Source organism: Bos taurus, chromosome 2 (genome assembly GCF_002263795.3).
Source record: "Bos taurus isolate L1 Dominette 01449 registration number 42190680 breed Hereford chromosome 2, ARS-UCD2.0, whole genome shotgun sequence".
Lineage (NCBI taxonomy): Eukaryota > Metazoa > Chordata > Mammalia > Artiodactyla > Bovidae > Bos > Bos taurus.
Genome location: NC_037329.1, coordinates 109,663,686 through 109,681,179, shown reverse-complemented (window position 1 = coordinate 109,681,179; position 17,494 = coordinate 109,663,686). Strand labels below are relative to the sequence as shown.

General features: G+C 43.4%; 1 protein-coding gene across 1 annotated transcript in view; it reads left to right on the top strand.

Annotated features, from left to right (window-relative positions):
• The first annotated feature begins 3,182 nt into the window (after positions 1-3,182).
• Positions 3,183-17,494, top strand: part of EPHA4 (EPH receptor A4) — a 51,338-nt gene continuing 37,026 nt past the window's right edge. The window contains 3 exon segments of the mRNA NM_001083441.1: positions 3,183-3,302; positions 6,506-6,573; positions 10,729-11,392. Of these exon segments, the coding sequence (NP_001076910.1) occupies positions 3,212-3,302; positions 6,506-6,573; positions 10,729-11,392 (823 nt within the window). The 5' untranslated portion in view covers positions 3,183-3,211.

The following is a 17,494-nucleotide window of genomic DNA, read 5'->3' as shown; positions in this document are numbered from 1 at the left end:
TTAGATTAGGACAGTTTTCCTCTAGGTTGTCACAATGGATAGAGTAATTTGGAAGATCTCCTGGAGAAGGGAATGGCTACCCACTTCAGTATTCTTGTCTGGAGAATTCCATGGACAGAGGAGCCTGGTGGGCTACTGTAGTCCATGGGGTTGCAAAGAGTAAGACACAACTGAGTGACTAACATTTCTTTTTCCTTTTTTTTTTTTTTTTAATTGTACTACAACTTTTTAATGGAAAACACTGAATAAACATAAGCGTAGAAAGGATAGTGTAATGACTTCAAGAGTCCCGTTTTTCAGCACTTAAAAACACACCAAAATTTTCCAATACTGTTTTATCTATTTATTCCTTTATACTTTTTCTTTCTTTTCCATTTTTTTTTATTGGAATGTTTCTAGAGAAAGCCAAGCTATCATATACTTTTATCCTAAATACTTCAGTATGCAACAGCTCATTTCTGATCTTCAGCCCAGAACTGTTTTAAAGAGAAAGTTACAGTTCAGTTTTTCCGAGTTAGCATTTCCTGTCTCTTGGGTTTCCAGATTATTGGGCTGCTTTGGGTCTTGAAAAGGGAAATGGGAAGAAAAAAGGGGACTGAAGTCACTGAATGTCCTCTAGCAAATGAAGCCTTGCTTTCAGGCAGCTGTAGCCAGAAAGATTTTAAAATTCAGCGTGCATATAGGGTAGGGGGGAAGGGTTGGTTCAAGTCTTAGAAATGTTACTGTTTTTAAGAAGGCAGGCAGTCAATTTCCCATTTCAACTACCCATACATGCAAAAATCAAATCTTGCAGAGAGGCAACTAGCAACTATTGTTTCAAAAACGTTTTAAAAAGAATTCAGATTGCTCCTTTTATCTTCTGCATCTGCGTATAGAATGACAGGGATCAATATTCATCTCCTTTTCCTAGAAACTCAGGGCATGAAAGAACCTAGAAATGCATTCCTTTAAAGGACTTCGTATAGTTGTTAAATAATTTATACACACACACACACACACACACATGTATATCCCGTGTGCATTTCTTTGCCCCCTTTTACTTGTGTAAAATCTACACAAGGTAAAATCTACAATGACTGAAATCCACTTCCTCAGACTGTGACATTTCAGCAGGTCTTTCACGGAGAAATCAGAACGTCTGCAGCCGCACGAGCTGTGTCCCTCCAAGCCACCAGGCTCACACAGCTACTGTCCAGCCCCTCGCCCAGCAGCGCTCAAGTAAAAGTTGCCCATCTTATTATCCCGGGTCTAAATTTGCACAAGTGGAGGAGACACGATGTGCTCCGGAAGCCGATGACCTGAAACCGTGGACAAGATCTCCTCTCTCCTGCACCTTCCCGCTTTATCTAGGATTTTTCAGGGATAGCAGCTATTCAGGTTACCCCTGGGATACTGACTACGAGTTTCTCCTTGAAACGCTTTCTGATTTCGTCTTCTGCCATCCGAAGTGCGACAGGATTCCCGGGTCCTCTCCACGGCCTCCCGCCACAGCTCCACAAGTGTGGCCTGGGGGCTCGGGACAGGGAAGGGTGGGTGAAAAGGTAGCCAACCGACATACCTACTCTCGGCGGGCTACGTGGTGCTGTCTTTGTCCGCTTGCCCTTCCGGGGGCGGGGGTGGGGTTGTGGGGGGGGTGGGGGGGTGCCGCTCATTTCCTTTCATGGCCGGCAGGTGGCGCGGTTGGTTCACGTTCAGCCGCCACCGGAGCCGGGAAAGGAGCTTCCACCTCCCGGCGGTCACAGACCCTCCCGCTGGGACCCAGGCTCGGGAGGAAAACCCGGCCTCACCCCACGGGGAGTCAGAGGAGGGGCAATTTGGGAGGAAGGAAGAGGGGAGACGTTGTCAGGAATCGGGGCGTCTTCCAACGTCCAGAGAGTTGCGTGGGGGGCCGGGCACCAGGCCGCCTGCTGCGTTGCGGTCTCTGGGCAGCTCTCGGTTTGCTGAGCCCGCGGCCGGGGCATCGGGGGACAAATCTGGGCCCAGTGCTGCCGGCTCCCCTAGAAGGGCCACAGGGACACTCGAGCACTCCAGCAGGGGCGGCTGCGCGGATTTCTGCGGGTCCTGTCGCCGACACCGTCTTCCTGGCGGCGGCGAGAAGTGTCGGGACCAGCGCAGGGGAAGCGACCCTGAGCGCAGAGCCGCAGCCGCCGCTCGGGGCAGCTCCTGAGCTCGGGTGGGCGGCCCGTCTGCACTACCTTTGGTCCCCGCACTCCCTCATCAGCCCTTCCCTTCGACCCCCTGCACCCCAGACTTGCTAGGCCTGGCTCCAGGGACTCCACACCGGGAAGCACACAGTCGATTCCCGGCAGTAAAGGCCACCTCCGGGCGTCTTGCCGGTGGGGAGTCCTGTCCCGAGCCGGGGCGGGGGTAGTGGGGAGCCTCTACGGCTGAGTGCGGAGATGGTTCCCCAGGGGACTTCTCCGTTGCTACGAAGTCTTTCGTTCAGCCCCCGGAGACAGGGACAGAGCCTTGCTTCTGGCCCAGCGCTGCACCCGACGTTGGGGACTGATTAGGTCCAGCTTTCCAGGCAACTAGGAGCCTGGGATAAAGGAATAACCCAATCCCAAAACTCCCCAAAGAGCATTTCTTATGGAGATGCGCCCCTAAGGCATGAAACGGGGCAAGGTAGTAGAGCGGCGGTGGTGGCGGCGCACAGGAGTGACTGTGCAGTCCTAGTCGGGGCGCACGGGACGCGAACACTTCAACCCTCAGAAAAGAGCAACAGTAAAGAGGCAGGTCAACTTGATACTTTTTTTTATGGCAATAAAAGAGCGTTTTCCTCCATCTCAAACCGCCCGAGGAGGAACACGGGGTGCCCAACCTTTCTTCGGACCTTCCCTACCCTAACCAATTCAGAGTCTCTCAAAGCTCCGGCCGCTCAGGGGCTGGAACCCTGAGAGGCGACCAGGGGACCCCGCTGCTTCCCTCCAGCGGGGGAGGGACGCGGCAAAACTCTCCCCCTCAACCCCGGGGAGACTGAACGCCCCGCCGAGCCCAGAGGGGGCGGGGCTCCGGGACAGGCTCTGCTCATCAGGGGCGGGGCCATGCAGCGCCGTCTGCGCTATCATTGGCCAAGAACCCCGGACTGGCGGGCGGGCGTCACGGGTCGGGCCCACCCCCTTGGCAATGTCTTCAGCCTGCTGCACTCCTAAGTTAAGCATTTATTCCACTGGGATAGAAGCGGCAGGAGCAGCGTTGGCATCGACGAACCATGGCTGGGATTTTTTATTTTGTCCTCTTTTCGTTTCTCTTTGGGATTTGCGACGCTGTCACCGGTTCCAGGGTGTATCCCGCGAATGAAGGTAAGAGCAGGGCGACCTTTCTGCGGTTTGGGACAGAGAAGCGACGATCGGCGGTTGACTGGTCCCCGGGAGTGCGAGGCCGGAGGGTGCGGGGGGATCCCGTAGCGAGCAATGCGCCCTGACTCCGGAGAAGGGAGCTGGAGCGAGGGGGAACCGCGAAGGGACCGCGGGAAGCGGCCGGGAAGCCTGCTGCGGGGCGGTGACCCGTGCGTGTGAAGGGGTTGCCCAAGTTTGTAGCGAAAGGACGAAGTTTATCGGTATCCACAGGCGAGGGCAGCCCGTGGATGCGCCCCGAGGGAACGCACAGGCGACAACGCCAAGATTAAAAAAAAAAAAAAACATAAAATTTGTGGACCTATTCCTACTACCACTTCCCAACTCCCCTCAGGTCGAGGGGGAAAGGAAGCCTCGAGCTCCTTGAGGGTATCGTGGTGCTCTCGGGTTCTTGCGAAAGCCTTACGAGCTCTGGTTTCTGCAAAGTTTCCCAAGCCCTGCGCTTCCCGGGACCCGGCTCCCGAGCCTCCGCCGCACAGCGGTCGTGGCGCTGCTCGGCGGACGCCGGTGACCTGATTTCTAGCACCCGGCGTTAAACACCTTTCTCCCAGTGGGGCCCCGCGCCCTGGGGATGCGATTGTCGGCCTAGGGGGCCCCAAGCTACTTATGTCACCCCCAGACCTGGGGAACCCGCTGGCAAGTTGAATGTACTCGAGTTTTGGCTTTTGGCCCCCAGAACTGTACCCCTGGTTAGTTTGGAGGGAACGTGCGGGACCGACTGGTTCCGTGCGGGTGCTCAGTTTTCTGCGCGTCGGTTTGGACGTGCTGGGAGGACTGTGTGTGTGTGCCTGTGTCGTGGAGGTGGGGGTTGATCATTTAGTTTCCAATGATCTCAGAGAAAGGAGAGTTGCGTGCGCGTGTGTGTTTGCGCGCGGGCGCATATGCGTGGATGTGGGTGCGCGGGTGCTCGCGTGGACGCGGACAATTGTGTGCTTGTGCTCGAGTGCCCCGATTGGGCGCGCGTGTGTTCTGGTGATGCTCGCCCTCGAGCCTGCGCGCATCCGTCTCGTCTACTCCTCCACCTCCCCACCCTCCCCCATCCTCCCATCCGTCCATCCGTCAGTCTGTCTCTCTCCAGGATCCGTCCATCCATTCCCGTACGATCTATCATTTTCCCTATTCCGAAGGAGGGAGCCAAAAACCAACTTAGCTTCAGCTGGGCAGCCGGTACCCAGAGCTCGCCAGACGGAGGCTCCCAGAGATTCACACACCTGCCGGCAGACACGGCTCGGCTTGGGAGGAAAGGGGCGCTCTCTCACCCTTCTGGTCTCCTCCCTCCTTCAGAAGGGCCGTCTCGGTCGCTCCTGCCCCCTCGGTCCCCAGAGTCATTCCTCTGAGCCGAATCCTGGATCCCGCGTTCTCCTGACTACTTCGCACTCTTGTTAGGACGTCCCTCAAGACCTTTCTGCACCAAACGTAGAGATCCCCCCCCCCCCCCCCGCCCCTTGCTTTTTCTTTTGGAAGGAAAACTTGGGAAACCTAGACAAAAAAGGCGCTGATGGAGCTGTAGGCTGCTGTCGAAAGGGGGGGGGGGTCACCCCCTCTCCGACCCCTCCTCCCCCTTAAAAATTAATTCATTTTGTTGCTTTTTATTCCCATCACGTTTTCTTTTCTCCCTTTTACCCTCCCTTCTACTCCCTCCCTTTTTTTGTAAATTGGGTCTTATTGTTCCCTTTGTGTCCCTAATCCACCTTACATAAATCCAAATGGATGTAGCGGGCTTTTCTCTAGGGACCGAGAGGAGAGAAAGGAGGGGGGCGCAGCTCCGGGCTGGAGCAAACCAGGGAAAGCTCTACATTTTAAAATAATTAAGAGACCCTAGGAATTCAGACTTCTCAGGAAAATCAGGAGAAAGAGGCTCGATTTAACTACTTTGACGTCAAGGTGAAATGAATGGGGAGGTGGGCAGAATTCAGGAGCCGGGGGGCAAGACAGAGTTGGGGTACGCTGGAGCAAGAATGAAGGGTTCGCATTCCCACCCCTCCCCCAGACCAAAGAGCTATCTTCGCTGATCAAATTAATAACCCAGTGGTTTCTTTGAGATAGGCCTTTCGACCCCAGGCCTGCAGCTCTCGGTGGGAAAGAGAATGTGGAGAGTTCAGGAATTCATGGCGTCCTTTTCAATGCCCTCTGTGCCTAGGACTGTTTCAGCTTGGGCGGGGTGCGACGGCTGTGTAGTCGACCTCCCGGTGGTCCTAAGCTTGGATGCATGCTCGTCATAGGTGTAGCACAAGCACAGTAAATCTTTTCGGCAGCTCTCCTCCATATCTCAAATTTAAACCAGTGATTTCCTCCTGGCCAAAGGAGTAGTCTTCGATTGTCCTCAAAAAGACCTGGGATGTTAAGGGGAGGGAGGAGGGAAGAGGGTTCAGGATGGGGAACACAAGTATACCTGTGGTGGATTCATTTTGATATATAGCAAAACCATACCTGTGGTGGATTCATTTTGATATATAGCAAAACCAATACAATATTGTAAAGTTAAAAAAAAAAAAAAAAAGACCTGGGAAAGCGAATACTTAAAGTGTATTTGCATCCTAAGTCCACACGTCTGCCATCCCTCACTTCTGAAACTTTGATATTTGAAAAAACAGCGGATACCACATCCAGAGCCTATTTATTTGGTGGTGGAGCGGGAAAAAAATGGTAAGAGAGAGAGCCTTTTCATGACCCTTTGAGTACTCTCTGATAGAATTCACTTGTGGCTCTGTCACCATGATGATGAGTTATGCGGTCATCTGAAACTTGCAAAAACAAATAACTCTAGTAGATACCAGACAGAGATGAATGCAGATTTTGCTCTGGAGTGTAACTGCCTTACATAGATATATTTATTTTTTGAATTGTACTTGAGATTCTCTATTCATCCTTTTTAGAAAATGAATCAACTGAGTCCAGGGATGGAATTTTAAATGCTAAGCAAGTTAAATAAATAAGAACCTGCAGATTTAAAGAGGGGAGAAGATCAAGTGAGTAATGATTATTTACATAAGTGAGACCAAGTTTAGGTTTTGATCAGAGCTGGATATGCACACCCTCGGCACATATGGAAACGCTCAGGCAAATGGTTTTTTGTAGTATTGGCTTTTTGCAATTGGAAATTAATCTATTTTTCTTTGGTTTTCTTTCTTTTTTTTTTTTTTTTGCAGTTACCTTATTGGATTCCAGATCTGTTCAGGGAGAACTTGGGTGGATAGCCAGCCCTCTGGAAGGAGGGGTAAGTTTTTCGAATTGCTCTCTGATCCACAGGGTAAAAAGGAGTGATTAGCAACTTTCTGAGAGTCCTAATGGCTTGATTCTTGTTGATTGTGGCCAGGGGGTCAGATTTCCACCATGGCCTATGAAGTGAATTACGCTTTGTTGGAGAAATCCTATACTCCCTTTGGATAGCTCTGTCATGGCAGAACTGGAATCCAAAAGGGCAGAAAGGGGTTTCAAAACTAGGAGACTGGTGGAGGCATCGCCTTAGATGCCCATTTAAAACTAAAACACGGACAAGAAGTATGATCTGGGGACCAAATTAGAATTTATGCCTATTCCTGTGATAGCCGTGAAATCCTGACAGGGTTAATTTTAAAGCAATTGTTCTGTTCCAGATGAGGAAAATGAAAAATAAAGATACCAGAGAGAAAACATTTCCAATTGTACCAGAAGCAGGTTTAGTTCTGTGTGTGAGCAGTGGGGGGCTCTGTAACTTGCTATGAGGACCTTAAATCAGCTGCTGTTCACTTGCACACTGAGAGAAAGCCTTATGAACCTGCGTAGGTGTTGCACCCGGGGCAACGTCTATGCAGAAAGAAAAAAAAAAGCCCCATGATTGTGCATTGTTGGTACTAAATGTGACAGTTATAGTATTTGGAATCTTGGATCTTTGGGGTTCTGGGAGACTGGGTTCTTAAAGTATGAGAGGGTGTATCACTGTTCATTTCTTCTTGAATTTGCCATCACTGCCTATATCAGAAGATTCTGAGAATAGAATTAGGTCGATAGCCACATTCTCCTATCCTTGTCCCCAACACCTTAATAACAGGTCAGAATGAATCAGCTTTGGAAAGAAATCAGTACAACGTGTAACTCTGGCTTCTGCCAAATTGAAATAACTCTCAAATGTTTTAAGAATTAAGCATATCATCCTACCTTTACATGCTTGATAGTCTATGACTCAGTCATTTGATTAAAAGCAGTAAAGATGAGGAATCCTTATCAGGCAAAAATTGTAATGCACAGTGTGGTGCTTCACACCTGGCCATTGAATAAACAGTAAAGGGTTGAAAAAAAACAAAGATTCATAGAAACTTTTGGAAGATAGGTGTCACAAATAAGGCAAGAAAGCAGACATGAAAAAGAATTTTAGGCTGGTTTTTTCCAAAGCCAGTCTTGTCATCCATTTGAAATAAAATGGAGATTGCCCTGCCTTCCTGTTTTTCAGCCTGAACTTGACTGCAGTTGGTTTGGTCGGTCTCTGCTGAAAAATTCTAGTCTGCCCTCAAAACCATTTTTTTTTTTAATGGGAGGGAGAGTGATTGGCAGGTCTCTGGCAGTGTAGACAGGCTGTATTCACCGCTGATTGCAGGCAATTGCCCTCATCCTTTGAATGCGAAGAAAGGTACAGCTTTATCTTGTGAGAGTCAGACTCTTGTTAATCCTATACCCTGGAAAGGTCACTGATTCAAGGAGGCTTTCCCATGCTACACCAGGGGTATTGCTCTGTAGATTGAAAGTGTTAGAACTGCTGGCAAAACTGAGAATGAAGGTATCCGTACTTGCATTAAAAAATATAATGAGCTTTATTTTTCTTACTGATTGTTTCCAAGTTTAAAGAGGGGACATATCTAGCGTGATTTTGGACCTGACCTGTTACTCTCAATGTACATGTGACCTATTTAAAAGCAAGGAGTAGCACATTTTTTGAGTATAGTTCATGGTCTGTCCTGTTTCTGGAAAGCTTTTATTATAATTTAATATGCCACAGACATCTCCTTCCCCACACCCCAGCTCCTGAGAACTGTTGAAAGACCATCTGATCACTTTTTCTAGATACAAAACTTCTTTTGGTTGTCTTGATGTCCCTTAAAAAAAATACTGTGCCTAGCTGAGTATACACAACCCAGAACTTTTTATGGGCAGAATGTGGACTTCTGAATATAGAATGTTCTCTTTCCCTTTCCTGAAATGCCATGTATGTGTAATGTTTTAAGTATTATTATGAAAGGTAAGAAATGAACTTGTCTGTAAGAAAATTAGTCCTTCTAAAATATATAGTAGCCGTTGAAAAATTATGTGACAAATTATAAAGTTTAATTAATTTCTAGCTTTTGTAATAAAGAAGACATTTGCAGACTTAGAATGAAGGGATAAATTGGATGTGTACCAAGTAGGAGATGGATTGGCTTTTAAAAGTTCTTTCTTTAGTGTAAAAGCATATTTGAGTTTTTTTTGTTTTGTTTTTTTTTTTTATTCTGAAATCTCTACTTATCCTTAGAACAGTTCACACCTTGGTTGGAAATTTGAAATTATAATTTTGACCAATAATGCCATACGTTTGTTTGTTGTTATTGTTATCTTTAAAAAGAAACCTTATTTGACAATACCACCAGGTCAAAAATGAGCTATGGTTTCATTTTTTCATTAGAACAGCTAAGCAGAACATGAAAATAATGGAAAGTGATGACTCCTGATGGCAACATTGTAGCAAAAACCTAATTTCTTGGCAGTATTCATTTAAAGGAGAATATTGAGTTTCTGACACTGATTGTAAAATGCAAAACTAAGGGGAGATTTGTCATTGTTCTGGTGAATTGATCAATGTGTTTAGACAATTAAGTTTGGCTGGAAAATCTGAATTAGATCTGAATTATCTGTATGAACAGTGGATATGTCCCTACGTGCTTTCATTTACATTGATAAATGTGTTTTTCCATATATCCTTTGTTCTGAGATGAGAAGCATGCTGAGTAGGTTTTTTTGAAGGTGGGGATCTATTTTTGGATTTACATGAATTTCCCCAAATAAGTAAATTACTGGTGATTTATTGCTTAGTGGATAAAAATAAATTTTAATCACCACAGGGCACTTATCTCTTTCAGTTCCAACTTTCATAATGGTGGCAGATGAAAGGGATGCAGAATTTTATGTATTATGGCCCTTCACATAGTAACATTTCTATCCATTAATAGTTTTCCAATGCACAGATGGGAAACCTGTTAAAAGATACATTATGATTCTATGTACTTCATTGGATTGAATGGAGCTTTAAGTGGAGCTATTATAGAATATGATTTTTTTAAACTATCTTTTTTCTTCTAATTATATTCATGTGTTAGATATTTAAGCTGATTTATACCAGCTCTATATAAAGCCATTACTGTAGATGCTAATGAAGAATTGGAGGCTGCCTCCTAGTCTGGTAGGAGCCCCCAAATTATCTTGCTGCTTTTAGGATTGTTTTAAAAGCATAGCAAAAATGAAACTAGAATGCTAGTCACAGTGAATTTTGCTGAACTCAGATTATCCCACTGTGAGAATCTTTATGTTACAAAGTAGATTGAAAGAAAACCCTACCATACTTTAATTTTCTTGGGCTTTCCATCATAAATACCACTTAGTATTTTTTTCTCAATATCCACAGACTATTTAGAAGCAATGCATGTGTACATTCATGTTTACTTAATGTGGCTTTCTTTTAAAAATAAGAACAGTATACAAACTTTTGGACTGAATACATGCTCTTGAAACGTGTCCTACCATTTTAAATGACAGTGTATTTGAGAAATCCAACCATAAAGTTTACTCTCTGTCTTTCCAGGATTACCGAAACCAGAATGGTGAGATTTTCTTTACCCCTTTAAAGAGTAATGACAATGCCAAAAAGAAAAGAAAAAACAAAACTGACTGCGATTTTTTTTAGGTATTAGAGAGCAAAGTTCTGACAGGAGCACCACTAATTAACTGATAATTGTCTTCCTTTGGCAAACTCTGCTCTTCCTGCTCTTAATTTGCAGGTCTATGCTCAGTTGTTGGAACAATACACATCCCTAGTTTTTCATTTATGAGTAAATTTGAACTGTCGCCACTTGAAATTGCAGCTGTTGTAATAGGTGAATTTGAGGTTGTTAGACCACCACCAGGAACTGCCTGAGAACTCAGAAGCAATCAATCTAGTAATACCTCTGGAATTTTAGGCAAAAGAGTGAAACAATGAAAAGAAAACAGCTCCCCAATACAGTACCATCTTGATGAGGAATTAGTGCTGGGTAGTTTTCTTTCTTATTGAAACAAAAATTATCACTGTCCTATGAGGGGAAAACAGAACTGATAAATCACTGTATGATGAAATGTTTGCAATTGATGCATTTCCTTTGGCTCTTTGCAGTGGGAGGAAGTGAGTATTATGGATGAAAAAAATACACCAATCCGAACCTACCAAGTCTGCAACGTGATGGAGCCCAGCCAGAATAACTGGCTGCGAACTGATTGGATCACTCGGGAAGGGGCTCAGAGGGTGTATATCGAGATCAAGTTCACCTTGAGGGACTGCAACAGTCTTCCGGGTGTCATGGGCACTTGCAAGGAGACGTTTAACCTGTACTACTATGAATCAGACAATGACAAAGAGCGTTTTATCCGAGAGAGCCAGTTTGCCAAAATTGACACCATCGCAGCCGACGAGAGCTTCACCCAAGTAGACATTGGCGACCGAATCATGAAGCTAAACACGGAGATCCGGGATGTGGGGCCGTTGAGCAAAAAGGGGTTCTATCTGGCTTTTCAGGATGTGGGGGCCTGCATCGCCTTGGTATCGGTCCGCGTGTTCTACAAGAAGTGTCCGCTCACCGTTCGCAATCTGGCCCAGTTTCCAGACACCGTCACAGGTGCTGATACTTCTTCCCTGGTGGAAGTTCGAGGCTCCTGTGTCAACAACTCTGAAGAGAAGGATGTGCCAAAAATGTACTGCGGGGCAGATGGTGAATGGCTGGTACCCATTGGCAACTGCCTATGCAATGCCGGGCATGAAGAGCGGAATGGAGAATGCCAAGGTAAGGAGAGCCATATTGTACTTTTCATTAGGGCTTAGTGCACGTAATTAAATCAGAGATGAGACTAAATGGAGTAAAGCCAGTAATTAGCAGCCCCTGTGGGATGTGGTGGGACAGAGGGGTCTAATGAGTAAGTGCTACAGCTCCAGGTGGCAAAGCTAAGACGATTCTAATACTGACAAAATAAATGATGCTGCTGTAATCAGCAGAAGGCCAAACACATTTGCTAACAGGCACTTAGATGTGAACCGGCTTGATGTGCCCTCTGAAATGTAAATGAACAAGCTGAAGAAAGGGCGCTGATTGATCCTTGCTTCAAGAGGACCCACACATTTTCGAACCCTGGTTCCCCTGTTGGTAAACATCTCTCCTCCTGTGGATATGTCCGTGAATGATTTCAATGTCAAATTAGGGTTTGTTGTTCCAATTTCCTCCTGCTGATTAAAATCGAACTGTGTGAGGAAAGTCCAGTTTTTCCTGCCTTGTGGAGCAGCGTAGACATGGATCAGCAAAGTGGAGTGACAGGGTTTCACGTGCCTTCTGTTCCATTGAGCTCCCATTGATGGGATCTCCAAGTGAACTGAATCTTGATGAAAGACCTCTTAATTTCCCTGAGGAGGTGATAAAGAGCTAATAAGAGTCTTCTTATTGGATCTGTGGTCAGAGGTAGTAGTAAATTGTGATCCATTTTGATTATTGAGTTTTTGAAGAAATCCAGGTTTGTTTGGTTTTTTTTGGTCATGTTAATGACTATTTATCATATTACTAAGCTGACTTCTTTTCCTCTTATTTAACCCTGTCTGCAATTCCCTCTTCCCTTATTTCCCCTTTTGGAGAGAGTTTGCAGACTTCTTATATTAGCTTTGTTTTTGAGTAAAGGCTGGGAGTATTCCATATTTATATGGATTGCTCATATCACGTGCGAATTAAAGCTTGCAAAAATCAGTTATCTCAAGACTTGTATTTTTGCTTGGTATTTATCTTCAGTGGTTATCAATAGTCTGCTGCCGCCAGTCTTATTACGGTTACTACTAAAGCGTGTAACTCTGGGTCCCATCTCTGGAACAGATCAGATTAATCTTTTCTCAGGGTGATTGTTGAGCTGGAGACTACACTACCACATGGTTCATCTGATTTGGTGATTAAAGAACCCGAAATAACTGACTGCCAAACAATTTGTCTGGCATTTCAACCGTTTTAATGACAGGTGGGATTGACCATAGAGCAGTCCACTTGACCAATTGGAAATCAGCAGTTATAACCTAAAGAAAGTTGCGTTTAGGGTAGTTTGGTGTCATAGAGTTTTAAGAGATCATAAGTGTTCTTCTTGATGTGATATAGTTATTTCTAGAAGTAGCTAACAATGAATGTCTTTTAAATGCATTGAAAATATAAAACAGAATAAAGACTGGCAACCTTTTCTGTTGACTTTGAGTCAAAAGGTAAAGTTGAAAATTTAGATGTTTGAATTTCAAGGTGTTTTTTTTAACAAAGATTAATTTCTTACTTAGCAACTACTAGGTAAGCTGTACCAAATGGAAACCCTGAAGTATATTCCAGTGTTAATGTTAGAAAAATATGAGTGCATTGTTGGCACCTAAATTATAATCATCATAGCGGGAAGAGTGAAATGAATAGGGTAATAATACTGCTTCGCATCGTAGAGTAAATTGTTCTTCCTTCTTGATTTTTGTAAGACAAGACTTGCACATCTTAACATGTCAAGATTCTTACATATATGTTTCTTAAAAAACACATTGTCCTCCATTTTTGCTCAGATGTTCATGTTTCTGGCATCAGTACATCTCTCTGTATCTAATGTCATTGATTTCCAATTGTCACACAGCCCAGTAACTCATACATTGCTGCACTGTGAAACTCCTTGACATCTTTACAACCCAAATTAGAAGGAAAAGAGAAAAAGATGGAGGGGGGAGTGAATGTAAAGGCAATTGAACATGGTAGTGGATGGCTTTATGGAAATAATCTTAGGAATACAGTTCATCATCACGTGATTCATAGAAAGTTTGAGGCTGCATGGTTTAGGTTCAGTCCATTTCTGAGCAAACTATTCCTAACACAAGACTAGATATTTAATGGAAGTGGAAGTTTGATTAAGCTGTTGTTGAGAATCTTCATTCTTTGCACTCTCTCGTGCTATCCACGTACTTTCTTTGCTACTTGTAGAAAGATTCAATCTTTCAAGAAGACACTTTTTTGCACAAAACCTTGCACTGCTTGTTTTTAAACACTATCAGGTAGGAATCTCTGATGAATTTAGGGAGGAAGAAAAAACTTGAATCCTAAGAATTCTTAAATCCCAAACTTGAGTGAGATTTTTTTTTTAAAGAGATAAGTCAAGTCTGTAAACATCTATAGAGTAATAAGAAATGGTTGCTTCCATCTGTGCCACCATTTGGCTTCCTAGGTAGCACTCACTAGCGCTAAAGAACCTGCCTGGCAAGGCAGGATACATAAGAGACGTGGTTCAATGCCTGGGTTGGAAAGTTCCCCTGGAGAAGGAAATGGCAACATACTCCAGTGTTCTTGCCTGGAGAGAGTCCCATAGACAGAGGAACCTAGAGGGCTGAAGTCCATGGGGTTGCAAAGAGATGGACATTAGTGAAGTGACTTTGCACGCATGCACACAGGCATGTGCCATCATTACTGGGGTATCAGGATTATCTAAGTAGAGCAGAAAAACATCCACATAAGGAAATGTGTCTCAGTTTGGTCACTTAGCTGCATGACCTTGAGCATGTTTCTTAAACACTCTGTGCCTTTGTTTGTTAATCTATAAAATGGGTTGATAATAATTGTACTTAGCTTAGAGACTTAGAGGACACAGTGATGTAAAATTGGTAAAAAAAAAATCACTGTTTAGATTATAAAGCATTAAACTGATGTTAATGCTAGCTTCTTTTATCACTTATCAAGGTCATACCTATTGACTTTTAAGGGTGTTGAGTTGAAATGGTAAAAGGGAAGTCCATCTTCGAGCCACTCTTAGAAGTCAAGGACAAAGATAGGAAGCATTGCGTTTGCCCTAACAAAGAGTAAGGATCATTTGAAAATGATATTTGAAGAGTGTCTTTTTTTCCACCCCCCCACCCCCCCCCCTCCCCGCTATAGGAAAGAGAACTTTTCCTTTGAGTGAAAGAAAAGTGATTTGGGAGTGGAACAAGAAAGACCAGGGTGTAAAGGGAGCTTAAGAAAGGATATAAAAGAGAATGGGCAAGTCTTCAGAACTCTGGCAGCAGATCCCTCCCCAATTGTCTTTTCAATGGGTCTTCTGTGGCAGGACAAATAGAAGGACAGGTGAAAGGTCACCTACTTCCTCATCCATCTTCCTTGGGGTCTGGGAGGTCAGAGTGAAGATTGATTAAGATCTTAAATGTTTGACAAAAGATCCCTGGGCAAAAATGGCCAGGGCGGGTGGGGGCCTGGGGTATGCTGTTGTTTGAATCTAACCCTGATCATCTGCCAGAATCCTCCAGAGACCTCGAAGACAGAAGGACACTTCCTCTTGGAGTTCTTACCTCCAAGCAGTACATGCAAATGCAGACGGAGGGCGAGGAGCCCCGTCAAAAGTGTCAAGAGTGGCAGGGCATGGCAGGCTTGCCCTCTGCAGCAGCTGCAAGTTCACCCTCCCCTAGAATAACATTTTCTGAAATGATTTGGCTCCGTCTCAGCAGGACAAAAAAAGAGTGGAAGCCACTCATTTGTCTCCTGCAGGAGAATGTCTGGCTGGCATTAGCAGTAGTTTGAACTTGCCTAGTGATGGGGTGCAGAGAATAAGAAACTGTTCTAGTTAGTCGGAGAAAGGAGAAAAAATTCCACCTCAGACATGTCTCCCTCTCCCCTAGTACGAACCCTGCCCCTCATGAGGGAATGTTCCAGATGTTTTACAGGATTATTTTTATTACTTCAAAAATATTAAGCTGGAGGAAGAGACAAAAAGATTTTTATTACCTTATTTTTTACTTAATTAAAAAGCTGAAAAATGAAAGGGAAGTCACAGATTTACTCTTTGTGAAATAGTAATAAGCAGCATATTCAGAGAGCGTGTATAAAAATAATACTAATAAAAAGAAAACAGTCTTATGGAGTCACTTAAGGACAAATAATCACAACTGTGACAAAATTAAGCTGGGTAGGAATCAACCCTTGCTTAAATATATAATTTTGCTGTAAATTGTTTGGGGTCCTATATACTTAGGGACCTCTATTATGTATTATTATATATATGATGCCTTCATATCAGTATAAGCTTCTTAAAAGCTCTTTTGAGAAAAAACAAGATGGAAATGCTTTGATGGCTATAGAATAGAAATATTTCATATTCATGCTCTGAAAAAAGAGAGAGGTCTGTGTTTAAAAAAATGACTACTTTGTTTTTCTAATATATTACAGAAGAACCTTAGGAGAAAGAAGTACCAGAAAGGATGCATTTAAAATATAGTTCAGAGAGATGCTGTTATATTCTTTCCACTTTTGAAATTTTTCTTCCACCTTTGAATCATGTCTTTAAGAATCAATTGGTTAAATCACATGGTTGCTTTTATTTCTGACTTTGAAGCATGGCTGTGATCACTGAAAGACGCAATTCTTTATATCCGAGAAGAGCAGGGTTTAATTATTGTCCTTTTTCTGTTATACTTTTTTATTTTCCCTTCTACATGTGACCAGGCTTCTTTTGTGAGCGAATCAGGCAATGGTCTATTTTGGATTCACTAAAGCATCATGTAGGAATTATCTCAGTTAGGGATTTTTGAATCCGGTATTTAAGATTTGATGACTTATTTTAATCTGACTGAGCTTCCTTGTACTTTTCAAAAATGAATTAAGACATAATTATTCTGTTAAGACTTGAGTCTTTAGGAGAAAGACCGATTAAATGGCTTTTCAGCTACTACTGTGCAAAGCAGAGGTGGTCATGATATATGTTTGACTTTCATTGAATTTTAATACTTAGGTTTTGGGGGGCATTTTTTTTTTTGCATTTAATCGATGAATTTAACATTACAAAAGAATTGTATGCTTCAAACTCTTACTCCAGCTTACTTCTGATTTATCAGTCTTTATGATTTAGTAGATAACCCAAATATATCTGTACAGTATATTTTAAAAAATAACTGAAATGGAGTCATCTTCTAGTCATCTTGTTTTTATGATATTTGACTATGTATCTTGGACATCATTCCATATTAGAGAATATAACTTTTCTCCATCCTTCATAATTGATAATTAATATTCTGTAGTGTGAATATATCATACTTTATTTAATTTTTTCTTTTTTGATGGATAGTTCGGGAATCTTGGTTTTTTTCTAGTAATATTTTTAAACCAACAGTTTAACTTGTCAATCATACATATACTTAAAAAAAAATTGAATGGTTAACCTTGCTTTGTTATTTTTCTGGCTTTTTCTTGGACAAATAATTTTAATAAACCTTCTTGACCATGAGCATATATATGGAAGGAGTTCAGTCCAGGACAGCCAGACAAGTAACATTGCTGACAATTAAGGAGCATGGTTGTGTCTCATTAAATGTTCATTGACTGAATGAATAAATAAATGCAGAAGGAATTGTGGCCTGTTTCATATTAAACATTTATTTGGTGGAGTAACATTTCATGGAGTCAACATGATATATCAGACTCTTTGCATGTGACATCTATTAATGAACTCCTTGTTTATAATTCCTACTTCAATTGGGTCTTAGCTATTTTCATTATATTTATGAACCATCTCTACACCTGGATGTTCAAAAATCTCTGTAGTCTATGTGCTAACATAAGTATTAGTACAAACTGGCTAAGATCTGCCTTTGGAGTTTGAGACCTGAGTTTAGTTTGTAGGTGTGCTACTTAACTAGGTGGATGATCATGGTCACTAACTTAACCTCCCTAACTTCAAGTCTATATTTGCAAATTGGTGACAATGGTATGTTATTATGTATGAGACACACATGTAAGGATGAGGGCATGTCAACCCACTCCAGTATCCTTGCCTGGAGAATCCTATGTGTAGAGGAGCCTGGCAGGCTACAGTCCACAGGGTCACAAAAAGACACGACTGAAGTGACTTGTCACACATAC